Source organism: Vanacampus margaritifer, chromosome 15 (assembly GCF_051991255.1).
Source record: "Vanacampus margaritifer isolate UIUO_Vmar chromosome 15, RoL_Vmar_1.0, whole genome shotgun sequence".
In the NCBI taxonomy this organism is placed as follows: Eukaryota; Metazoa; Chordata; class Actinopteri; order Syngnathiformes; family Syngnathidae; genus Vanacampus; species Vanacampus margaritifer.
In genome coordinates, this window is record NC_135446.1 from 4,805,699 (window position 1) to 4,832,031 (window position 26,333).

The 26,333-nt window shown below is 41.1% G+C and overlaps 2 protein-coding genes and 1 long non-coding RNA gene across 15 annotated transcripts in view; 2 read left to right on the forward strand and 1 right to left on the reverse strand.

The window, feature by feature from the left end:
* Window positions 1–4,139, forward strand: part of celsr1a (cadherin EGF LAG seven-pass G-type receptor 1a) — a 60,330-nt gene extending 56,191 nt beyond the window's left edge. For 5 of the 11 annotated variants that reach the window (XM_077544578.1, XM_077544583.1, XM_077544581.1 and 2 more), the window contains 5 exons: window positions 580–680; window positions 747–896; window positions 1,763–2,029; window positions 2,107–2,482; window positions 3,395–4,139. In XM_077544578.1, the coding sequence (XP_077400704.1) occupies window positions 580–680; window positions 747–896; window positions 1,763–2,029; window positions 2,107–2,482; window positions 3,395–3,422 (922 nt within the window). In that variant the 3' untranslated portion in view covers window positions 3,423–4,139. Of the gene's footprint in view, window positions 1–579; window positions 681–746; window positions 897–1,762; window positions 2,030–2,106; window positions 2,483–3,361 lie in introns of all 11 variants that reach the window. The other 6 variants (XM_077544580.1, XM_077544582.1, XM_077544588.1 and 3 more) reach the window with 2 other exon arrangements.
* Window positions 4,140–5,349: 1,210 nt separating this feature from the next.
* Window positions 5,350–26,333, forward strand: part of gramd4a (GRAM domain containing 4a) — a 32,259-nt gene continuing 11,275 nt past the window's right edge. For 2 of the 3 annotated variants that reach the window (XM_077544016.1, XM_077544017.1), the window contains exons 1-10: window positions 5,350–5,706; window positions 8,759–8,960; window positions 12,745–12,865; window positions 21,862–21,982; window positions 24,051–24,112; window positions 24,480–24,621; window positions 24,783–24,808; window positions 25,737–25,828; window positions 26,041–26,132; window positions 26,204–26,252. In XM_077544016.1, coding sequence (XP_077400142.1) covers window positions 5,678–5,706; window positions 8,759–8,960; window positions 12,745–12,865; window positions 21,862–21,982; window positions 24,051–24,112; window positions 24,480–24,621; window positions 24,783–24,808; window positions 25,737–25,828; window positions 26,041–26,132; window positions 26,204–26,252 — 936 coding nt within the window. In that variant the 5' untranslated portion in view covers window positions 5,350–5,677. Of the gene's footprint in view, window positions 5,707–8,758; window positions 8,961–12,744; window positions 12,866–19,596; window positions 19,897–21,861; window positions 21,983–24,050; window positions 24,113–24,479; window positions 24,622–24,782; window positions 24,809–25,736; window positions 25,829–26,040; window positions 26,133–26,203; window positions 26,253–26,333 lie in introns of those variants that run through there. The other variant, XM_077544018.1, reaches the window with a different exon arrangement.
* LOC144034890 (uncharacterized) lies at window positions 16,217–21,067 on the reverse strand. Its single transcript, XR_013288314.1, has 3 exons — window positions 20,579–21,067; window positions 20,405–20,465; window positions 16,217–17,346 (listed from the first exon to the last, which is right to left on the reverse strand). It is a non-coding gene; the product is annotated as an uncharacterized LOC144034890 (long non-coding RNA).

The window sequence follows — 26,333 nt, forward strand, 5'->3', positions numbered from 1 at the left end:
GTTTTTACCGGCGATCAGATCAGAGTAGTTAAGTGAGTCAGGACACTCGTTCAGCTGCTTCAGATTCTTTACAGAGGGGTTTAACAGGCATTAGATTAGGCCTGTGCTCGTAAATCTGTCATCGGGGTAATATGAGCTGACCCCGCGAGGTTAATGGGTGCCGTGTGGGGGGACGTGACGTGCCGCCTGGTACCGGAGGCAAGCAAGCAGGGTAGATGTAGGCACGAGATTGGAGCATAACTGCAGAGAAGGGAATTTATGACTGACACGCGCTGCATATTTTTGTCTTTGTGGCTGTTGGCGTGAGCCATCCCATCAAGTCGAGTCGCCGGAACGCATTTGTCCTCCAGCCAAATTCTGCTCAGCTTCAGGTGGAGAAGAAGGAATGCAAGAACTGACATATCAATGGTCTTGAAAATGTTGAATTGTCTGTAATTGCTGAGAAATGCTATCAGTTGGCTATCTATCTACTTCTAGTACTATCTGAACCGTTGTCTTATTTTTTTCATGATCCTGTGTAAAAAATAATTTCCATCTTTTTTAAAAAAAAAATTTTTATTCCTCGGTCTTCCTTCTCAGGGAGGAGTCAGGCCAAAAGCCCAGCGTCTCATCAGGAACGGCCAAAGGACACACGGATCTTGACGGGCCTCTCTTCCACAGAAGTGGCTCCAAGGCAGATGGTGAGTGCTTTGACATTGAAAAAAAATCAACGTATTATCACCCCTCGCCTACTTCCACGTCCACAGACTCCGACTCGGACAGCGAGCTGTCATTGGACGAGAACAGCTCCTCTTACGCCTCGTCTCACTCGTCGGACAGCGAGGACGACGACGTCGACGTCAAGCCCAAGTGGAACAACGAGAGGCAGCCGCTTCATAGCACACCTAAAGGTAGAGGTGTGTTGGAAAGCAATCTAATAAATGAGCAGAGGAAAAATTAACATCTGTTGCAATCTTTATCATAAGTTAACCATAGGCCGATTCATCAAAATCAAGCTGACATACTACTGTAGCAACAAAGAGAACATGGACGATAAGTCATTGTTTAATATAGTCATGGTTTTGTGAATTAAAATACACACATTACCAACCTCGCCTAGCTCACCCATGATATAAGCATGAACACATCTAAATGGTTAGCAACATTTAGCGAAGTTTGATTTACTACTGTAGAAAATGCCTTAACTTCCAGTTTCTGATTTGCTGGCTAACAGCCAATCAGAGTGATCACTTGTCACCGATGTTTTGCATATTGAATCTGGTGAATAGTTTTTGTTATGGAACTACCCCCAAAAAATACTAAATACATAAAAAGACATACAGGATCTACACCAATTTTATCTACTTGAGGAACATCTGCTTATGGAAAGAGCACATTTTGCTAGTAAATAACACCTACAAAACAAACCACACCAATGAAAATGTAAAAAACAAACAAACATTGAAACAATAAAGAATTGGGAAATAAGCGAACCAAATAAACAAACATTGTCATGAAAAGCTCATGAGCAAACAAATACAGCACAGTAAAAGAAACAATACTCAAGGGTAAAATTATTAAATAAAAAATATGTTAAATTTCCCAAGATAATGCATTTGTTTATCAGTTCAAGTACAAGAGAAGAGAGAATGTTTTTTTTTCTTCAAATTTTTAAAGATTCTTTTCTAGGCTCATTCAATTCGAGCTAACATGCAGTCTATATACACTGTTATCTGATATATTTAAGTACACAATTTCACTTGGTTTCCTCACAACCTTCCAGTGGACTCGGTGTCCAATCACATGGTGCCGTACTGGCCGACGGACGCCACCACGGCCAGTGACAGCGAGGACCCCGGTGCTCTGGAGAGGCTGCGCGTGGAGACCAAAGTGAATGTGGAGCTGCACCCGGAAAGCAAGATCAACCACATCATGGACCGGGACAGGGAGACGCCTCAGGACAGAGACAAGCAGGCAGCCGGCAACGTCAAAGAGGCGATGACGCCCACGGGTCAGACCAATAGCAACCATCAGCCGGAACAGAGAAAAGGTAAGAGAAATCTGTTTTCTAACAATGGGTGCTATTAAAGAACAGATGCTAAAAAAACAACTTTTTGCTTCTGTCAGGGATTCTGAAGAACAAGATCAGCTACCCACCCCCTCTGACTGACAAGAACATGAAGAACCGTCTCCGGGAGAAGCTCAGCGACTACAACTCCCCCACTATCACTTCGCCGCCGCCAAACTACAACGTAGCCACCTCTCCGTCCCCAACGTCAGTCAACATCATGGTGCCGTCGTCCCGCCGGCCTTCGTTGGCCTCCAACGACGGCACTCGCCCTGGCAACAACGGTAACGGGTCGTTGGTCAAACCAGCCGTCGCGCCACGACCGCAGATTGCTGTCGGCTCATCGCAGGCGGGGTTCTACCACGACACTAACGGTGGGATGGCGATGCACTTAAAGTCGGGGACGGTCAACGGCGGCAACGGCACAGACTCAGAGTGAGTGAAGTCAAGTTACATTAATAATCAATACTCCCTCTAGTGGTACGCAAAATAATCACTTCCTTTATACGGTTTACTTGTATGCGGTTGCATTTCATCTTTAAAAGAGGTGGCAAATCCAGGTCCAGTAAGTAAAAACCCTGCCACAGTTTGGCTTTAGCCTCTGATGCTAGCTAGCTTCCTAGCAGGTAAATGAGCGCCATGCTAGCTAGCTAGGGAGCTTTGGCAGGGTTTTTACTTTCTGGACCTGGATTTGCCACCTCTGATCTTTAATAACTTTTTTTAACTTTTGAGCAATGCTTTTTAATTGGATCATTATTTAAATATACTTTTTGGTTTTGAAAAAGGAAAAAAATAGGTTAATTACTATATATACCTAATGTGACTTATATATTTATTTTGCAATACAAATTTGTGTGGATTTTTTTTTTATGTGTCCATTTATTTTTCATGTATCAATTTACAGAATTTGTTATTAACCTTTAACAAATATTTGCAAATAGTATGAAACTTCTTCTGCTGGCCTAACCTAATTTATTTTCTTATAATTATATGTATTTTTATTTAAATTTAAATCATTCTTTTCTTAATGGCTAAACATGCAGCGTGTCACACTGACCTATCAACATTTTTTTATCTAAAAAGAAAAAAAATATGCCAAAGTATGTTTGACTAATTTGAAGGTAATTGTCCAGCCTTTGCTCAATGTTAAGCTAAAATGCTGCTAATCTGTTTTTATATCGGAGTTCAACGATAAAATAACAGCCTGCTTGAAAAACCGCATGACCACTTCCTTCACCCTTTTGCATTCACCCCGCATGTTGTTGTCTTCCCTCTATGCCTCCCTGCTTAATCCCGCTACCCCCCAATTAACAGTGGCAGTAACGAGACTTCGATCTGACCTGTTAGGGACATCCAGACCAGCCCACCATTATGAGAGGAGGTGACCGGACCCCGGGAGACCCGCGTCCATCCACCGTCTGTCTTTCTCCGGAGATCAGTATTACCCAGTAGAAGGAACGAAGGAGCGATAAAGGGAACAAAAGAGTGGATGATGATGGAACCTGAGTGCCAAATGCATAAAAGGAATAAAAGGAGGAACGGAGACTATAAAGATGAAGACTTCCCCCTTGGAATGTATTACAAATGTAACTGGTTGGGAAAACGTTGGTTAATTAGTTCGTTAGGATTTCGTTGACTGGAAGGCAAAAAATAAACCAAGTGCTCCTTTTGTTTTACTTTTGAACTCAAAGAAAACTTGAACAATCAAGAGACGAGCGCTGAGGCCTTACAAACGCATTCGCCCGTTTTTAAGTTGTGAGCACTAATGGAAGGATGGAAATGTTGAAGCACTATAAAGCCGTTACTCACACTTCTCGTGAAGAATCTGCCGGTTTTCCTCTGGAATTCTCCTGTTCAAACACCAGAATTCACATTGCAGCTAAACTTTAAAGTTATGTTTACCGCTCACAAGGTGCCTTCGTCTTGTTTCCACCCATGTTCTGCCTGTGTGATCAATATTGTTAATAAGTGGTTATTTTTGTAATGTTCGGACACTGGAAATGTTTTGTAACATAATGTGTATTTATTTTTTATGTTTCTCGGACACTGGAGTTAAAAATCTGTCAAATTAAAGATGTTGAATTTGTACTTAGAGGTGTCTTTTTGTGTGTGAGTGCCATCCTAGAAATGAAGGAATAATTTTGGTTGGTGCAGATAAGGACGTTACCTTACAAGGTTATGGAGCTGTTCCAGTCTGCCCTGACATTTGCATTTTTTCCACAGCTCAGACCACTTACACCAGTTCTGCCTGGCACTTTTGCGCCACTGGCATTCCGAAGTAAGCCGTAAGATATTGTCAAGCGTGCATTATGCTGCCTCGCGCTTTAATGAGAGGAATTTTGCCAGTGTTTACGCAGCAGATTAGGGGAGATGCAGTATGCCGTTCTCTCTGTGTTATTCATAAATTGGTAAAAAGTCCACATTTGACTCGACTCGTTTCTGTGCACACAAACTGTCTGCTGCCGCCAGGCTCTGCCAAACGTGTGAAAGGTTAGAAGGCCGGGTCAAGTTGCAAGCCTTTTGGGGCTTTTGTTTTCATGGCGACCTCCCCTCAGTTTAAAAGAGTATCATAATAATAAGCAGAATAATTGATGTTTTGGATTGATATATTTATTTGTCTAATTACGCACAGGTATCAAACTTATTTTCTTATCTATGCCAAATAAGTAGAACTCAAGAGGGGAACCACCTACAAAGTGCGATGCTGCGGTCTAGTACTGGGTTCTGGAAAACAATTCAAATTCACGTTAGAGGCGACTTGCTGCCATCTAGTGTTGATAACAAATCATACAAACAAAACACTCGAGGGAGGTTGCAAAGGATATTGAAGCTAAACCAAATATTACAAAAATAGATACAGTGAAGACGGATAAATAAATTATAAAGTTTACAGTAAATGCATACTTTTACAGCTTTTGGATAACCACGAGTAGATAAAACTATAAACACACAAAAGAACACCTCAATAAAAGATGGCTTCTAATGCATGAATTTGAATCTGTAAAAGTATTTTTTCTAATATAATAAGCTTTATAATATAATATAATAATGCATGTTTCCAAAATAAGCCAGAATAACTGCTTTTTCAACGGTGCTAATTAGCATAACAGAGAATTGCATGGAAGTTTTAGTTAAATTATAGTATACTGTGATTTATTTATCCCCCTACACTAGTTGAGTGAGTTTGTGGTTGATATTTAATATTTGACAGACTGAGGCGGTGAGCACATGGTGTATCCCTTCTTATCTGAGGCCCCTTGAAGAAGTCCCTCTGACGTCACTTCCGCGGCCCTTCCCTGCCTGTCACCAGTGCGAAAGCAACAAGAGGAGAAGGCAGCGTCTCTTCTCCAAACCCTCGGGCTAAGGCTAACGGTGCTGGCTGGCTGGCCACTGCAGTTTTCTCTCCCGGGTGGAGCGACGCAACTGGTATTTTTGTTTTGTTTCCTGCCTTCTCCATCTTCCAGGTGGAACGACACACAAAGAGAAGAGGGGCTGTTTTGCCGTTATCGTGATGGATTGACGGAGGGGAGCAGCGTTTTTTTTTTTTTTTCCACCGCAACACTGGCGTTCATTTGGACGTTCTGAGCAGCAGGTGTACTGACGGATAAACGAAGGCCAATCTCAGTGTTCATGAAACTTTGCTACGATTTACGCGCTGGGTAAGGAAATGTGTGTTTTGTTTACAGTTGCATTAAAAAAAAATAGCACTTTTGGGGGGTTAATCTGTGGCACGTGACATGGTGTTTACGGTTCCTGACAAAATGACTAAATTTGTACATGGTCATGTCTGTTTTATAATAATTAAGGACAAATTGAAAATGTTAACCAAAATTAAAATATATGTCGTTATAGTTGCATTAATTTCACTCACTAGTTATGCTAGCTGGGCCTTCTGTGGTGGTTCAACAGTACCAAAACAATTACTATGCGCCTACACGACGCCTTAATTAATTATACTTTTATTATTTGACACGTCCACGAATGAAGCCCAATTATACGTCGTGGACAGTTTTGTTTATATATTTGGCCATTTTTGATTATTGGGGCGATCTTTAAAAACAAAACAAATAGGGGAAAAAACAGTGCAGATTGTTCGAAGTGGGTGTTGTGGTGCGTTCTAGTGCACGTGGGAAGCTCGGACGCTTCCAACTACACGACGCCTCCCTGTCACATTCCGAAAAATGTACTCCCACTTAACATTGGAGGGAAAGCAGTTCTGTCTGTCAACCACACCCAGCCCACCCACATTTGATTTATCACCATTATGACCCATATTTAACGTAATATGTGATTTGATGTATTTTCAACTATTTATTTGAACACAACTTGAGCTGCACAGTCACAGTGCTTTCCACTTGAGAAATTGACCTGCTGTTGACAACCTATTGATCTTCTCTGTTTATGTAACTCCCATGGTGATGTAATTCCAACATATGACTTGGCAGAACTAATTAAATGTTGAATATGTTTACTAAATGTCATTATTTAGAGTGCAGAACGACTAAAATAACCCCCAGACCCAGTGTTGCCTTTGCACACTTTATGTTTGCTCAGCCATCTGGATGTTGCCCACAAGGGGTTGCATTAGTGGGCTGTGTGCCTGTCATTTCTTCAGTGTTAGTTCACCACATCTGCCACAAAAAATAAATACATTTTAAAAAAAAAATGGTTGCACAAAATACCGCAAGTAGATGTGAAAAATGCAATTACGGTTCTCCACTGTCACTGTTGGGGATGGTAATTCTGTATGAGTTATTTCACGGCCATGTTAATCCCTCTCTTTGTCAAGGAATTGCCCACAGGACAGCCCAGATAATGAGGGGATGACCTAGTATGTTGTATTGGGTGGAAAACTCCTCGCAATTTTAGTGTGACACTTCCAAAAGGTTATGAAATACATGGGAAGAAGGCCTTTTAAAAATAATCACATATTACATCGCAGTTGCAATATTGAGAGGGGAAATCTGATTTATTTATTTATCTTTAAATAGTCCAACCCTGCTTCTATATGAGGCATTCTATTTTAGATGCTGGAATATAGGGCAGGTTTACTTATAGGGTACCTTTTTATAGCATGTAATCCACGAGCAGCCGTGATTGGCTTGTGCACCGTCTGTGACCTGCATGGCCAATAGTAGCCTCTATCTACTGCAGGTCATTGGCAGAAGATTACACAGACAGCAGATGTGGTACTGGATGTCATGCTTCTATACATGTGAAAAATTCCGACAGTTAATTAATTGGCCTATTCATTAAAAAATGTATATATATCCAGGGGGAATTTTGTACATCATCATTATTTCTGTCTTTTGATGTAATGTGTTAAGAAGAAAAAAAACAAGGCAAAAATCTGCCATAATTTCCCCCTGAATTTAAAATGGTTAATTAATATTGGCCAATTAAATGGTCTAGCCCCATTAAAAAGTACAATATTTTCATGTTCTTTTTAGATTATGGTATTTTTTTCCCAATGCCAGTTATCAGTGGCAGTTATTTCTGGTTTTCAGCATCAGCTTTCTAAGTTTCACCTGTCAATTTACATAATGACAATGTTTGGCTGTAAGGGGAAGTACTCTGAGGGGCTTTTGGGGGAGCTGAAAAATTCAGCTGCTTGTTGTGAGAACTCATTTGGTCGTGACATATTGTGGAAAGGAAGTGTTTAATGACCTGCCACTCACACGCTTTCTACCCCGGGAGGCAACACCTGCCCACCAGTTGAAGCTGCAGTCACAGGAACCCGCGTGGGAGGACTATCTACATATAGATAAAAACTCAACAGGTTGCTACAATCACGTCGCATAGGGAAATATGCGATTGTTGTTAGGTGCATTGCAGTTCATTAAGGCTACATATATTTTAATGGCAAGTCTCTACGTTGGTATTTTGAGAGCAGCTGCATTATGTAAGCATCAAATCATTTGTGGTTGCTTTGAAAGCGTCAGAGAAATGAATGAAGATTGCAGTGAGTGGGGCACATTTTTGTTGTAGTTAGTAAGTTGTTGTTGGGGCTAGGGCCCGACCGATATGCGATTTTTTTTTTTTTAGGCCGATGCTGATACCGATTTTTGGCAGAGAAAAAAAATACAGATTACCGATTAATCTGCCTGTTATCTAAAATCCATATATATAAAGCATAAAATGAGCCCCCCTCTGTTTGCGAACGTCACTAGACCAAACCCAGAAAACAGGTGAGCCGCTTTCTGTTTTCTGAACACCTGTGATGTCATTTTCAGTCGACAGCAATTCAGCAAAATGTGTTTTTAAAGATATTAATTGTACATGAAGTTATCAAATTGATACTAGAGAAAATATGAACTTTTTACAGCTGATAATGGCTCAATGAGTCACGTATGGCTTTAAACCCAAGTGACTCAGCTCCTGATGTCACTCACATTCGTTTAAAATGACAGTTCTGTTGTGTGTATATACAGTAAATAAATTCGATGCATTTTCTCCTTGTTTCTAATGGATATAGAGAACAGTGTGAACGGGTTTGTCAAGCGTCAATACAGCATGATAGCACAACACAGCCATTATGATGTCTGCTCTCGCCATGGAAATGAGGCCAACTGCTGCGCTGCGGTCAACTGCGTGTCAGACGGGTTCAAAGGATACGGTTGTCGCGGGTTACGAGCGCAAATCCTGTGTAGGCTGACTTTCACATGCAGCGCTTGCAGAGGCTGATTTTGCGTCGTGTTTCCCCCCCAACAGGGTTGCTGTCCGCCATGTTAAGCTAAAGCCCAGGTGCGCGGTGTTGACCATGCTCAAGCGCCTGGACAAGATCCGCTTCCGAGGCCCCAGGACGCGGGACGACTTCCCCGAGCTGGGTGACTCGCCGCCCGCCTCTGACAACGAATGTAGCGACGACGTGCCGCCCAAGCGCGCGGCCAACGAAGAGCCTCTGCGAGACCCCGTAGGTGCTCCTCAATTGATGTTAGATGTTTTGTCTCCACCCTGGATGCTTTTGTGAAGGTTGTATTTTGAATTATTCTGCTTGAATATGCAGCTCTGATCTCAACACTGCTCTAAGAGATGAACCATTGCTTTTGCTGGCTGATATTAGTCAGTCTTTCCCGACTGACCTTTACGGAGCCAAGGCACATCATTTATATTAGAAAAATCTCACTACATACAACCAAACAAAAATGTCAACAAAAGGTTTAGAAAGCAAACGGAAAATTAATTCTAAATCATCTTGCAATGAAGTAGAATGCAATTTTGATATTGTTTATTCTTATATAATAAAAACATACATGAGACTTAAAAACATTTGGATATCAAATTGCTATCGTAATATTGAGGGTGGGAAACAGTACTGTAGTGCCAGCCGGTCCACACTCACACTCACATAGTTCTCTAAATAAACTAAACATTTTATATGTAAACACCAAAATACTCAACCAAACCGAATAATTTAATCTACCCAAAAGTCTGCTAGCTTCGTGCTAGCATATAATGTGAAGCGTGTTAGACAGGCTAACGGAAATTAGCATTGTGGTAATCCAAAACCTCCAAACTGTTATCTTAAAACATTGCGGGAAAACAAAAGTACAAACAAACATAACATTCTGTCTGGTCTGTGGGAACGACTACCAGTACTGTTAATGGAGATTAGTTGGCGACTCTGTCTGTTCTTCTTTTCCTAATTACGCTGCCTGTCTTCAGTGCTGCCCAACTACACTCCGTATTTGCAACTCTAAATTTGGATTTGCCTGTAGACCGTGTAAAAAGTAATAAAAGATGACTTCAAATTTCTCCTACCATCATGTGTCGCTAGCATAGATGGCACTTGTGTACCGTACGTGGCACACTGGTTGGGACTCACTGATCTAAATGAATATTTAGGTACATGCTTAGTACATGTGTGGTTAGGGTTAGGGTTAGGGACGCAGATTAGAAAAGAGCAGAAAATGTGGAAGGTGCTAAAAATGCAGTTTGATATTTGTGGATGAATACATTTTTAAAAGTGTGTTTTTGATGTACAGTATTCAAAGTACATTAAACTGGAAAGCACCCCAGAGATACCTAATCTTACTTTCCTTATTTCCTTGAATGCTCTTCCCAGCTATTGTCTCTTTCGTGGTTCCCAGATGAATTGGGGGATTTCCGACAATGGCCCATTCAAGTGTGTTTAATTGCACACACTTGGGCTCAGCTTTGCCAATAGTGCGACGCTGTTTGCCTACGCGAGTGTGTCAGCCCACTGGGGAGAGCATCATTCACGTCACCACGCCGATGACTCACACACACAATACCCAAAATAGGCTCTGTGCCACACACGCACACACGCACACACACACACACGTGCACAGTCCCCAAACAAACACGTTCATCAACATGCTCTCAGTCTTCCCCTGGTACCCAAATGGAACCCACGCCGACTGCAATGGTGTCACATGACTTGGCTTATGTGAGGTTATGCATTTAGGCATGGAGGAAGTTGGGACCTTTTTAGGGCCCGAGCAACTACCGCTGCGAGATCCCTATTGTTTTTTGTTCGTCTTCTTCTTCTTCTTCTTAAACAATCTATTTTTTTGGGGATCTAAATATTTTGGGGCTCTAAATATTTCCGAAAACTCATAACATAACAACATGTAGCGCCCCATAACGTGGAAAAATATGCACTAATCCCGACACGTTTGACCGAGGGCTACAAAAATTGGCAGGCACGTGAAGCGCCCTGTGACACACAAAAAAGTCAGTGGAAGCCATATCCTAAAATGTACAGGAAGTGAGCTATGAATTTTTTAATGTTCAATTTTGGCCAATTTTTGCACATTCACTGTGGTCATTCTTTTTGGCCATTTGCCAACAATTTTCATCTGATTTACTTCTAAATCTGCATGTATCATCTCAAGACCTAGGACAACAACTCGGGGGAAAAATCTTGACTTTTTGAAATACTATATGACGGGGGCTGAGCCTCAAATTTCGTTTTTAATATTTCCTTCATCAAAAAAGAGAAAATGCTTAATAACTCCGCTGTACAAGCTCCAAAAAATCCCAAACTTCTCATGCATCTTAATAGCCACGGCCTGAAAACATCTATATGATAATATTTGGTTATACATGTAGCGCCACCTAGTGGTGACAAGAAATGTCATACTTAACATTTTTATCTATTGTGCTGTGGGCGAGCAAGGTACTGTTTGCCAAGAAAACTACGCCAATTTTGAGGGCCCAAACATGCACAGAAACTCATGAAACTTGGCACACACATCTGACCTCGCAAAATGAGCAATATTTTATTATGTATTGTGCCATTTTTACAAAAATTACTCACTAGCACCCCGTAGAAATTTTTAACAAAGCAACCCCGGTTGTATGTTTAAGCAAGATCTACGGGAAAAAAATTGGCATTTGAGGAAGCCCAAGACCTACAAAAAAGTCTCTTGGACCCATATGCTTAAATGAACAGGAAGTGAGCTACAAATTTTTGAATGTCCGATTTTTGCCAATTTTTTAACATTTATAGGGGGCATACATACTCTTGCTCATTTCTTCTACACGTTTGATCCAATTAACTTCAATCTTGGCCTGGACCATGTCAAGACCTGGGCCATCAACGATGGGGGAAAAATCTTGAGTTTTCTAAATACTATATGATGGGGGTGGGGCATCATATTTTGTGCTTCATATTTCCTTTGCTATGAAAGACAAAATACGTAATAACTCCCCCGGTACATGCTCCAAAAAATCCCAAACTTCACTTGTATGTTTATAGTCACGACCTGAAGGTATCTCTATGACAATACTCAGTTATAAATATAGCGCCACCTAGCCCTTGGGTCGACAAAAAAAAAATTACGACACCTTAAGGTATTTTGTCCCAAATTTGGATACTCTTTGTAAGTGTGCTAACTGACATTTATGAATATTATTTTTTACTTCCCACCACTCAAAATGTTCAGTGACATCAAAACAATCCATACATATGTACTTTTATTTATTTATTTATTTATTTATGATGCTCTCTATGGACAATAAAAGCAATATTGTGTTACGAATAAAACTATTATTTATTTATATATATATTGTGCCAAAGTCAAATTTCCTGCAGCTTACAGTACTTTCGTTTGTCAAGAATATTCGCCTTAGACATGCCTAATGTAATCCTTTGAATTGATTGAAAAGGCTGTGAAACAAATGCCAGTCACTATTAATACACCTTCCGCGGCGCCAAACCTCATTAGGTGATTGTTTTTCATCAGCATACATCACGTCCTGACATATGAGCTTCATTTGTTAATTTTGAAAAATGTTTTCCTTTCCTGCCTGCCTCGTGCACATTGTTGGTGGGGAAAACCCTCCGCAGTGTGTGCGTCTGCTTCTTAAAGGACCCAAATTGAGCAGTGGATGAAGCTGCAGTCGTCACATGCGCGAGCATCCCTCCTTACCCGCCTGTTTTTCTTCCCTGCGTGTCCCTCATCCCTTGCATCAAACGCAGCCATCATCTGTCACTGTTGTTGCCGGTTGTGTGTGTTGCGAAAAGAGGGGGATCCTCCTCTTTTCCTCCTTCCAGCCAAATCTAAACCAGGGAATAGGAAACGCTCGTGTGAGTCATGCGAAGTGTGTCGGCTGAAGCACGAGAGCCGTCCTGTGAGAGGTTTTGTAATGGAAGCCTTAGACTTGAAGATTCGTTTTTTTCTTTGTATGTATAATTGAAAGACATTTTTCTTCTGTGTGCGCATGCACAGGCTGGTTCAGGGTCTCCCATCATGGCAGCGGCGATTCAGGACTTTCAGAGATCGGAGTCGGAACGACTGAACGAAGTCAAAGGACACTTGGAAATTGCCTTACTGGAGAAACACTTTCTACGTGAGTACACACACCTTTGCGTATTCAGTACTCCATTCTTTTTGCGCCTGTTGATTAATGCAGGGCAAAAAAAATATTACTTTGGCACAATCTTGTGGCATCTTGGTGCCAATGAGCTATGTTGAAGTGAGTTGAGGAGTTTCGTGTAATGCTTGGCTGCCATCTTGTGACACCTTGGTGCCAAGGAACTATGTTGAAGGATTTAGTAGCGCTTTGCCACCAACTTTTGACTGCCATACATTTTGAGTGGATGTCAATTCCTGATAAATATTCACCATTGGTGGCAGGGCTTGTTCTTGATCCTTTACGAGTAGATGTTCACTGTGTTGTATTGCATTGCGTCACGTTTTCAAGACTCACTTGACTTCATTGCTTATTCGTTTCAGTTACTATAATTGTGCTTGCCAGAGTCTTTTACCCCTGCATAATGTCAGCAGAGAAAAGTTAAATTTTTAACTAGTGGTTCAGAAATAGCACTCAGAGTAACAGTAGGAGACTCTTTTTCTTTTTTTTCTTACCCCCCAACACACACCCTAGTGTTCCCCCTACAAGAGTGAGGTAAGATCTACTTTTCAGTTACAGTAGCACAGTGAAATTATCACTATCATTATTCATTTCTCATTATTAATCCTAAAAATTCTATAATGCATTTTGTCCAAACAGGCCCCAATTTTACACAGTGTATTACACCCATTTTGTGTATATATTTTTTGGGTGGCATCCTGTTTGATTTTTTTTTTTCTAGTGCAAAATATGTGTGTTGCCTCAAAGATTAAAAAATATGGCAGTTGTAAATCCATTTAATTAGTGAAGTGAAATTTAAAGCTTAAAAAAAAAAGAGAGAAAAATAAATGTACTAGCTAGTTACTAGCTTGTGCATCCAGAAAGTATTCATCCAGAGTAAGGCTGAACAATTTTGAAATAATCAAATTTAGATTTTTTTCTCTGTGAATATTGTGATTAGGATTTATTATGTGATTATTCTTTTTGAGGTCATTTTCTTTTGTGTGTGTGTTTGTGTGTGTTTTTTTTTTTAAACAAAACATGCACTAAATGCATACAGTATACTTCGACTGTGTGCAGCAGTCAATGGAGTACAAATCAAAATGAGTAACAACAGGTGGGTAGCATCATGTAATGGTGCATGTAGCTATAGCTTCTATCCCACCCTTTGTTCTCTTTTCATGGCTTCATGTCTATTAGATGGCGAATGAGAAAAAGACAGGCGAGTATGTGAAAGACAACACCTCAGGCCACATTCTCTCCCTCATAATGCATCCTGCCGAAGCCAAAAGAGGCAGATTTATTGTCAGCGTGTCAAGATGCACGCTCTATGAGCTTCACCACCCCACGTGGGCTCGTCTTCCTTCGTCATCGGCTTTTCCTTGGCTTCTCGTCTTTCTTGCTGACTTTCACAGCCTTTTTGGGTCCTGGCTGACTCACAACCCTTTCTTTGGTTCTAGGGGCCCTACTTTTTGTCTCAGATTTGACAAACACGAAGGTCAATCTGCAGCCAGCTTGGCGACACAAAGATGGCATCTGCGTTTAGCGCGGCGGATGAACCATTTTGTTAATGCTAATGCGGTTTGAGAATGGATAGCTACTGTATAGCTTTAGTTTTTGAACTTGTAGCCCCTTCAAACCCACATTTTTTTTCTGTTGAGCAAAATGTCTTCTTTTTTGTGCTGATTTTGACTCTTCTTTTTTTCCCCCTACATAAGAACAGCACAGAGGTTTTTTGGGGGGTTTATCTCATGTTTGTAGTTATAGTGGACGCCAGGATAATATGGCTGTAATGTGTTCTTCTCAAGCTTATATGCATCATTTTTAACATGAGCATCATGCAAATCAACTTGCGATTGTGATTAGTTAGTTAAGGTCCAATCATGAAGCAGAAGTGTTGACATCATCCAAATTATGCATTTTATTGTTTTAGACACGCAAATATGTTGTTTCAACTGCAACCATCTATGGGTCTGAAGGGGTTAAACCACATGTGGTGGCTGGAAAATCATAACTGGGATTTTTCCAAATTGAAGGATTTAATGCTCCTTTGATTTTGTATTCAAGTCTAAAAATGACCATGTACATCAGAATATAACAGAATAAACTTTCCTCTGTCTCAACCAATACTAAATTTAAGAATACATTTGTTAAAACACGTAATAATATAAATAATGTGAAATAAGTCAATGTTTCTGATGTGTCAAGATTTTTTCTTAGTTCAATAGGATCAACGGGAGTTTTTATTTTCTCTACTTGCAAGGGTTCATATTAAACTCCTGCATATTTGCAGTTTGGTATTCCCAAATGTGCCTATATACTGATTTTTATTTATTTTTGTATTTCTCTGTCATCACTGAAATACTCACCAATTAGCTGTTTTGTGCTCAGGCCAAACCCTTATCTAATAGAAAAATACTGCTTTGGCTCCATCGTGGTACCAAACTATGCTTAAGTGAGGGGAATCCGTTTATGTGGTCAGGCCATAGCCTTGTCTAATTTTTATTTTTTTTGTGGAATCAACAGATCCAAATTTTGCCCTATCCCGCCCAACTAGCGGGTGTACACCGTATGTCTGGTCTTCTGACCTACTAGGTGACGACTGGCAAAAATGTGTACTTGGCATAATCTGCTTTGTGACCACAAATTGTTAAATTGACTGGAATGAGTACGAAAACAATCATTGGCGAATCAGCCACATACTGCTTCACCATATCTAAGGACAGGAAAGTAGCCTTAAAGAATATTTATTGTTTTTCGCTTTGTTTTTTGTGTTCTGGCTTGATTGGAGAATCATTAATGAAGGGAAAACGACAGAGCGCATGAAATGTGTTGTCTCTACAAATGTTTTTTTAATGCGTATTCCAAACTTTCAAGGCTTCTTAGATCAGATCTTAGTATTCATAGGTGTAGGAGTTCTTTCACACGTCTTTTGGCTCTCTTTCCCAAATTAATGTCAGGACTCGCGCTGCATGCTAAAACAAACACCCCGCTTACAAGTCTATTGTGTTCTGCCCCACACAGGACGCACAAGTTTCCATTCTAAATAGTGGTGTCAGTGTGTGTGTGTACATGGTGACCCATGCCCTTCATTTGGCATTCATAGCCATTGGCCAGTGCTGTTCCAGGGAACTGAATTGGTTAATATTGTAACTAGCATGTTGACATGAGAAGCAATGAAAGATGTTTTCCCCAGCCATGGTATAATTTTATTCTTGAATGTGTTTCCAAATGGTCTCGTTTGTATTTTTTCTGGCCCAAGTTGGCCTGAAAGAATTTCCTTGTTCGACCACTCTGTAACTTCAGGTGTCAGCCGTGACTTTTGTTGCCCTTGGGGTGGCGTCCACTTCCTGTTTCCTTCCCAACCGACCGTCTCCACTGAATTGTTCCTCCTCGGTTTGAATGATTGGTGTCATACCAAACACCCCCTCTTTCCTCTTTATGTTTAACCCAACCGCTACATTCTATTTTTGTTCAAGGTGTCTTCCTGTTCAAGTGTTGTTTGTTCTTGCCACTTGATGACATTAGCTAATTACGTTAAGCCTTTTGTGGTATCTTTACAGGAACAAGTCTATCATCTGAATTCCAAAAACCCTTTTAGCGTATGACAATCCAGGATTATGTAGAGCACCATATAGAAAAACAATCGATCGCGGTTCAATACAGCGCGCCATGGTTACAGGAACTGTAAATGTTTTATCTGGCTGTTCGTGCAAGTTGAATGGCGTGCAAGTGCAACACTGTAACCTTGCACTGAATTCAACAAAGATGATTAAGGGCAAATGTAAACAAAGGAGGACAAAGCCTCATTATGCATATTTTCCATTTCAACAAAATGGCCATTGTCTTGCGTTGCACTGTTAGTGTACATGCTGCTGCCTTCCATGCAGATTGTGAAGGTTCCGCTCATGCTGGGTTTGTTTGCATCCAGTGTCAAAAGTGTGCTAAACAAATGGGACAAACAAAGTTGTAACAATTTACTCGCTTGCTCCTTTCAGACAAATCTCATCAAAGTTTGTTGGTGAGTAGCCTCCGTTATTATTAAATGTTGGATTGCAGTAAAAAATTATATTTGAAGCACAACACAGGGGGTGCAAGTGTTTTAGCATATTATGAAACACTATCTGCAAACACTGAGTTTGTGTCTGCCGCATATAAATGTGTATACACAGATTTATAACAGCCACTCTAAGATGATTCCCCTTGTGAAGTTAACCTTGTGTTAGGTACAAAATGGAAGGTGAGGTTTTTATTTTTGATCAATCTTTAGCTTGTCATGCCTATCCATTGACTGTACATGATGCACTTGTGTGGGTGAGCGAGGGTGGTGGTGTTGTTGATTTCCAAGAGATGATTGAAAGTGATCTTGTTCAGGGTCGCGTATGGAAGGTCATTGCGACGGAGCACGCAGGCAGGCCCCTGCGTTCTATACTGAACAGGCGATCAATGCGCTGTCACAGCTGCTGTTCCGCTTCACACTGGGATGAAAAAAAAAAAAAAGCACACACACTAACTTCTGCAGTGAAACATAGTGGAACTGAAGGTCAGTTGATCCAGAGATGAATCACATGAACTGTTTGAGGCTATCATGGTGTTAAATGTGTACTGCTAGTGGCGAGATTTCAAAATCTTAAAGCGACATTCAGTGATCCCTAGCGCCATCTAGTGGTGAACTAATAATTCATTCATTAAAAAAAAATAACTCAATAGTATGCAAAAAAAATAAAATTTGCATAAATAATTTTTTTTCAATATAATCGTGGGTCTAGTAATCACTAATTATATTACATGGCTGTAGTCTCACCTTACTAGAGCTGCCATGTTTTGCTGCCATCTTCCTGCTACAGTTGCCTAAAGCAGTGGTCCCCAACCTTTTTTTCACCACGGACCGGTTCATACATGTCCACAACTTTGGCGGACCGGCAACCCAGTGGGTGCTTGGCTGTTCGTCGGCTGATTAATAAAAGGCTACGACAACAAACGCAAGTCCACTACCTTAACAAGGGTAACAAAACGCGACTGAGATGTGTCAAGAGTCCGTCGTAAACAGAGAGAATCTGGTCACTTTTCAAAATAAAATATTTTTAAGCCTTGGCTAATCAATTAACCAGAAGTACAGTAAGTTTTTTTTTTTTTTTTTTTCAACTGTGCGGCCCGATGCGGCCCGGTCCAAAGGTGCCCACGGCCCGGTACAGGTCCGCGGCCCGGTGGTTGGGGACCACTGGCCTAAAGGACAGCTTTGCGAATGTAGTTAGCCCAAGTGGTATTGAAGCGTCGGACCCAATGAGTTGACCTAGGGCTGGGCGATTGTGCCTAAAAATAAAATATATTAAAAAATAACTGCCGTGAGTCGGGCCCGTCGCTTGTCACTTTCTGCTTAGCTCTCGCAAGCTTTTACTAGCTTTTTTTTTTTTAACTAGCCGCTCTTAGCCATTCCAGCCTATGACTCCTACTGACTCCCGCTAACCGCTCTTGTTAGCTGCTCCAGCTAATTCTGGCTCGCTTGGTCTTTCGGCGTCGCTCGCTAGGCTTGACAACGGTTACCAAGTCGCCGTTGCTCATCAAGATGCTAGTTTGCTCATGCAAAATAAGAATTTGTGGCAGGCTTGTAAAATGTGGCCTCTGAGCCACCGTAGTGTGCGTGCTCCTGCGTGCTTCTAATGCCATTCTTTGACCACTAGATGGCACTAGGGATCACTTTGTGTGACTTCTTTTAAACCAGGGGTGCTTAAGTTCGGTCCTTGAGAGCCCCTATCCAGCCTGTTTTCCATGATTCTCTCCACTAACAAACCTGATTCATGATCAGGATCGTTATCAGGCTTCTGCAAAGCTTGCTGATTAGCTAATCATTAGATTCAGCTGCGCTAAAGGAGGAAGACATGGAAAACAGGCTGGATAGGGGCTCTCGAGGACCGGACTTGGGCACCAGGGTTTTAAACCACGCAGTTTATGCATAAGATATTGTTGATTATTATTATTATTTTTTTTAAAGCCTCATTAAATGTGTGTAATGCCTCACACAGGCTTTCTGAATTGAGGTCAAACACTTAAAAATGTCTCTCCATGCTTTCTCGGAACGTGTCAAACAATGACTCCATGCTCCTTTGTGAGAGACAAGCAGATGTGATGTGATTGTCAACATCCTTGCTTTCGCAACATGACACAGAGCGTGAAGCCAGTTGTCATGCAGCCGTCCACGAGGGGATGGCTGCAGATTCGTCTGTCAAGTCAGCAAGTTGTGGGGACAAAGACAAAGTGAAACTAAGGGATCAAACCGTAATTGAGGTCACTCTTGAGACATCGGGGCCAGAGCGGAAGAAGCCAATGACAATCACGAGATGAAATAAAGCCCGATTACACTTTTTTACACTTTTTTTTTTTTTTTTTTTGCTTAATACTCCAATACACTGAAGCTTGGCTGTGTTTCTCGCTCCGTGAACCTTAATGCCCCCCACCTTCATCTAATGAAAAGCACCATTGTCCGTACTCTTGATTGGAGAAGTTCTCACAGTACTTTTCCCTTTGAGGTCTTGGCAAACCTTGATGAAATGTGATTTGCTGAATTGTCAATACAATACATATGTCTCCAAACGTGCAAAATGCTTCGGAACAATATGTACTTGTAAGCGATTTACAGATTCCAGACCTTCTTATGATGCTGGCCCCTCCTGTATTTGGTTACCCAATGCCTAATACGCTCAGGCCAGTCCCCCTGACCACTCGCAGTGTGAGCAAGCACAATAGACTTCAATATTGCCTTTAGACGGGTTTCAACCAAATGGTGACATTTAAGGAGCTTGGTGCACTTGGATGGTGCTAATTGAAAAGAGCAATCGTGTCTGTGTTTGAAGATCGACCCAAAGCGGCCCCCCTGCCAAATCGCTCCTGCTCCAGCATCCCGGCGAGCGGTCAGCTCCACAGGCGGATGGGGGTGTGCAAGGTGGACGACTTTAGCTTTGACAGCTTCGATTTGCTCTACGCCGGAGCCGTCGATAGTCTCAAGAGCCACAAAAGTAACGGCGGCCTCAGTAAGTTTTTGGTCTAGACTCTGTGACATGGTGACTCAAGATGATAACGGATGTATAAGCGCTAATTTTAAAAGCAAAAGTGGGCAGTTTAATTAATGTGCTATCTGATGCAAAGGGCCTCTGAGGAACAAGATTTCATGTCATCTGTGTGAGACACATTGTTATCCCTTGTTCATTTGGGGACTTTCTTTTTTACTCCAGTTATCTTTTACGGCTTACAGCTAACAACAAGTAGAGTCATTTCCATTTAGCTTGATGGGTCTAGGTGCTGATACAAGATCCGGATTTGGTCCCTGTGCATACCCAGATTGACAATTATAACGTAGCTATGTGACAAACAATGTAACTTCACCTAAACATTTCTTAGAATGAAGCTATTCTTTATCACCTTTTACAGGGGGAACACATTTTTGGTGAAAATGGGGAAATGACAGAATTGTCGGCCCAGACGGCAGCACGTCGCGTAAAAAAAATGACGTAAATACACACTACACCGACTATTACGTACCTTCAGCGCATGCGCGAGAATTACTTCCCCTCCGTACCATCGGCGCTGGTAGTCATTATTCCTAAAGGCAACCGGAAACAGGGGCATGATATAAAACCGTAAACGATGCATACCGGTTACTTTTACTAATTACAAACAGTTGTTACACTTCTCAAGTATAAAAGTAAATCCTACCTGCTATATCCAGTCGCATCCTCCTGTTATGCCATAGTTTGGCTTTCATACCTTTGTTAGCATACCCTTTAACGGTAGTATCGTACAATGCCGGTCTCTCATGAACCAAAGACAAAGTCATCTTCCCGATCTTCTGTCCAGACAGACAATGTACGTTCAAATGCGGAGGGTACAGCAGGTTGACGATGCGCAAAATGAGCGAAGAAAAAAAAAAAGGTCCAAGCTTTCAATCAGTAGTTTTTCCACGTTCGTCACTTCCTCTTCTTTTCCCGTGCACTGATTCGCTAGCTAACAGCCAATCACAGTGATCAAATGCCCCGACGCCGATTCAACATGTTGAATTTGCTGGAAACAATAGCCCCCCACCCCCAGACATATTCTAACTCGATCCGACTATATGACAGTAATTTATACACTGGTCAGACAGCGCATGCTGTCGGCCCAACGCTGTCCGACTCCCAACGCCGGATTGGTGTATCTAGGCCTTTAAACCAGGGTTTCACTTTATGTTCCCTGAGGTGCGTCACTCCAGTTAGCTCATTTCCTAATAGGTTTACCTGACGACTGCAGCTCTCCTGGCACTCAAGAGCTAACATTGCTAAGCTGATTAGGCTGGATCACACTTTGGCGACCTTTCCACTTCCAGCCCACCACAGCTCTACACAGGCTTTCATACTATATCATCAACGCAACACTTAGATTGGCGGAAATGGTTGAGGGAAAACAATCGTTTACAGAAGCAAGTGGCTTAATATACAGCAATAATCGCAAATCAAAATGGAAACTTGAAAGCAAGGACGGTGTTAGCCAAGGAAGTAGCTAACATTATCATAATTGGAATGTTTGAAGTTCATTTAGATAGAAGATAAAGCTTTTTATTTTCCGTCTATATTAAAGAGGGACCCGCACTGTGCCACCTGCGGGTATTTGGTCTTTTGTTCTCACTTTATTGCCTTCCGTCCTTAAATATTCATGCATCCCTTCAGTCGGCAGACAAAGGACCAAGAGGAAATGCAGCCCATGTTGTTCTAGAAAGTCCCGACACCTGAGACCACTCGATGCTGGAGGCTGATGAGGTGGATTATTGGGTCAGGCCTGAAGGTGAAAGACTGAAGTGTGGCGATAAACAAAGCGTAGTCAAATTTCAATTGAGTGTAGGTTGCATATCATTGTATTCTATATATTTTTTTACATTTTACACAATGTCCCAATTTGATCCGAAAGGAGGTTTTTGTAATCCTCATCCCGGATTCTGAAGTAACGATAGCGGTTGTGTCTTCCAGAGGAGGAGCTGAGGAAGCTGCGCGAGGAGACCAATGTGGACTCCCTGCGGCAGGAGCTGGAGAAAGAGAGGAACAAGCGCCTCGACCTGGAACACAAGATGGGTGATGTACTTAAATCCAGGTAAAAGATCCACGGTGGGAAAACTCAGTCAGTCGCTGCAGACCCCACTCACCTTGCTCAGTACTCATGGACACTCTCTTGGGCATGAAGTGGCCACTCCATTCAGTGTCTCATCACAAAGCTATTATAAAACATTTTCACACTTCAATGGCAGCCGTTAAAAGATGTCTAATTCAATCAATCCAGATGTTTAGAAGAGACATTTAGGCAGACCCTCTGCATGGGATTGGAAAGGTTTGATTTTGGGACAGGCCTGAGTATAATGTGCATTTGAGATTGGGCAAGAAAATGTAGCGACGGATGCAACAGTTTTTAGCTGAGGCAGTTAACCAGAATTTGCCACGGCTCAAGACCGATGGCATAATTCTATCAATTTTGGAAGCAATATTATTCATCTTGTAAAAGTAGAATAAAGGACAATAAATGTGACACCTTGGCTAGTTTCTATTTCCAAAGCCCTTCTGGCATAATTTTAAGTTGTTAAATTAAATTTTGTTGTAAGATATGCACAAATGGAACTCATTCATTATTAATGTAACGTTCTTGAGTGTCCAATAAAAGTAATGATCCAGCGAAGTGAAAGGCCTCTTATGTTGTGGCCAATGCTAATGTTTAGCACACACTTAAAAGGCACTCTTGTGCTTGTGTTGCTTATATGGTAACCACTGGTACATTGCCAGCATAAGTAGTGATTTACCGCAAAACCTGGGAAACTATTTAAATGATGAGCCAAAAGGATTTAATCTGTTCCAAATGTTGACTGGTCACCGTTTTTGTAATTGTTCAACTGAGAAATCGATTGGACAAGTGATATTTTATGTGACTTAACTTTTCATTTCTGTAAAAATTGTTTGCCTTATAGCTATCTGATCCAATTTGTCTTAGTGTCGCTGCATTTTGACTTATGCAAGTCATCCCTTATGACACATTAAACCACGGCGGCGTCTCGTTTTTGGCACTTGTGTCTCCAGTTTTGTCCAAGCACACCGCTGGCGTTGTCGTTGCGATGTGATGATGCTTGTCGGCCTGCCAATGGCAAATCCACCAAGGGATTACCGGCACACAAACGTGAAGTTGAGGAAGTGGAGAATGCCAAAAGACAGTTGAGCAGATTATCCCATCCTGCGGGGAATTCTCTTGTCGCATGATAGTAAACAACCACCAGCTAGCGAGGGAGGCATTGGAGCTTGGTGGCTAAAAATAGACAACTCTGGTTACGCTGGGAAGTTTCCATGTGTGAAGAGAATGATCTTAGTTAAATTTAGTCACCAACGCTGACAGTAGCCTGCGGTGTCCTAGATACAGCTTCTCGAAATTTCTGGAATGCTACGAGTGTAAGCATGAGTGTGGAATCTCCTGTACCTGAATTTTTTATTGGCAAAGGTTCATTTCACCAATAAATTGACAATTGATACCCTTTTTTTTAGGTGTTCTAGTTTCCCCATTTTCAGGTACAATTTTTTCAACTGTTTGACTCTCCTCTTTCCACAACATTGAAAATTGGTCCAGCGTGACTTGTCGGGACGCAGAGGGGTGGAAAATATGTGATAAATCTCCCTTAGGTTTTTGGTAAATTACCAATTTTAAAACTCCTCCAAATTTTCAATTTTATGACAATTACATGGGAATTGAGGGTATGTAAATGGAAACGTACCATATTCAAGCTTCATCATCATCATTTTAATTTTTCATAGGCAGACATGCACGCAAAATAGTCCAATCAAAAAGCAGGACATTCCAACAAATTAATTGAACGTTCTAAGTTATAACAATCTTCAACTACCTGATCAGTATATTTAAGTTTCCTATTGCCAACCTATTATTGCATTTTTATTTTATTAAAGGAATTAACTTTTGATAAAATAGAAAATAAAACTGCATCGAGACTCTCAAAGTGATCATTTGGAGGTGGATTCTGTTTCATGTTGGCAATAATTTCAAGCTAAATATGTCAACTGAAAGCAAAAATAACTTCTAGTACTTTTTATCCTGCCACAAAGAAGTGAAAGTGACATTTTTTTTGTTTGTTTGTTTGTTTTTTTTGGTCTTATCCCTAACCCTTTCCCAGGCTGGAGGATTCTCCGCCGCAACCTCCTAGAAAACAACAGTCACCCTCTAATAATGGAACCGGTAAGTCCCCAAGGGGCGAGAAATAAATAGTGTGAGGATGAGAGGCCTGGTTTGCAAGGAAAGTCCATCTAATGGGGGACAAACAGGAAATTGCAAGGTGCGCGTGCGTGCGTGTGAGTGTGAGTGAGGAAAGGGAGTGTTTTGGAAGTACAGGTTATTCTTGGATGTGTGTATTACACATCATTAAGGGGAGAGGGTACATTACTGCACAATAGTCAGCTGGTATTTTTAAAAAAGGGTGTGTGGTTGGTATTATTGGCGTGGACTGACCTACCAGTAACCCGTCGTGTGTCTGTGTTCACCACCTGAAAGATGAAATGCAAATGTCTTGAATGCAAATGTACATGTTACTAACCCCGTTGTGTAGCGGACAAGCAGCAGCAGAAGGAGGTGTGGAGCTCGCGACTGCAAAAGTGGTTGTACGAACGCTTCGGCGTCTACATGGAAGACTTCCGCTTCCAGCCCGAGGAGAGCACCGTGGAGGCCGAGGAACCGCTAAGTGCTAAAAGGTGGGAAAGAGCTTTTCATGCCGTATCACAACATGACTCGTCTTTCATCAAGTATTGATTTGGCTTTTTTGCTCAAGCTGATTTATGGTCACTCTGTTGATAAAGTGGATTGTGTGTTGTATGTGTGTGTTCTAAGTTTCTGCATTTGTCTTCCCATCCAGGTTGACAGAAAACATGAGGCGACTCAGTAAGTGCTCACAACAAGGCTTAGGCGATTTTGAAACAAAGACAAGTTGCATTTTGATTTTTGTTTACCTCAATGTTGCAATTGCAATTTCATATTTATGATTGGGCCAGTGAAGAGAGGAAAATAAAGTTTGGCAGGATTTTCACTTTTTTGGACTATAAAGTAAAAATACTCACTTTAAATTCAGAATTCTGAAATGAAATGTCAGTATTCTGAGAATAAAGTCAGAATCCTAGAGTTCAGTTTGATTTGATTTCATTTTTTTTTTCACTTCAATTCAACCCAATATTGATTAATTATGGAACATCAATTCATCTTAAATGTCAAGGACGTAATTAAAAACTCCACAAACATTAATTTCCAATTTACTGAACATTTTGCGCAGGCAGTTACTGGTTAAATGATGATCAGCAAAGATGAGATGAAAATATTTTCATCATTCTAATTCAGTAATTAATAGATACATATAGATGAAGAAGTTTCTGAATTGTCTTGAAATGCTAAAAGTCAGGTCTTTCATAAATGTAAGAAAATACTTTTAAATACATGTGAATGGTAAATTTCACAAACAAAAATTGGCCTTAATTTCTGGGAAAAGAGATATTAAAATAATTGATTTATGGTTTTATGAATTGATATCAGGCTCCAAAAGGAAAATCGATTAGGTATGGATTATTCAATTTTTTTAAACCCGGTCCTTCTTTTAAACCTTCACTACCACAACTTGACAAATTTCTACCAAACAAGTGTGGCGTAAACATAAGACAGTAAGTCACAATCAGATTACATGTATAGTGGAAACAAATCTGTGGCTTTCTGACTTTTTATGACTGATGACAAAATGATATTTAAACAAGTGGAATGCACTTCATGAGCACTCAACTTGTCGTGGAGACTTGATGGAGTTGTCATGTGTTGACTGTTTCAGAGCGAGGAGCTCGGCCTGTCACCAACTTCTTAAGGAACCTCTCCGCCTTATCCAATTGGCACTCTGTCTACACCTCAGCTATTGCCTTCATTGTGAGTATCACTGTGCTTTCATAGGGCGACTTTTTTTTCCAGCAATGCTCTTCATGACAAGCAGTCGCATTAGTCTTGTCTGCAGATATGTAATCCAATCATTAACGTCCACGACTGTAATTCGAAAGAGCTTGTTTGGTGCCTTCGCCTCCATTATAGAGCGTTTGAATTGTATTAGTTGTCATTTGATGGCTGTTGTGATTGTGTTGCAGATCTACATGAATGCTGCTTGGCATGGCTGGGCCTTCCCCATGTTCCTCTTCCTGGCCATCTTGCGCTTGTCCTTAAATTACCTCATTGCTAGGTAATGTGATTGCGTCACACAAAATTTTTCTTCCAAGTGGAATTAATGTATGTTTTCTTTTGGTTTTGCAGAGGTTGGAGGATACAGTGGAGCATTGTGCCTGAGGTCTCGGAACCCATGGTAAGTGCTGGTCAATCAATCCCTGCATATTTTCACTTTTTTTTCCCCGTCTGTTGTTCACTAAAAAACTCAATCACTGTT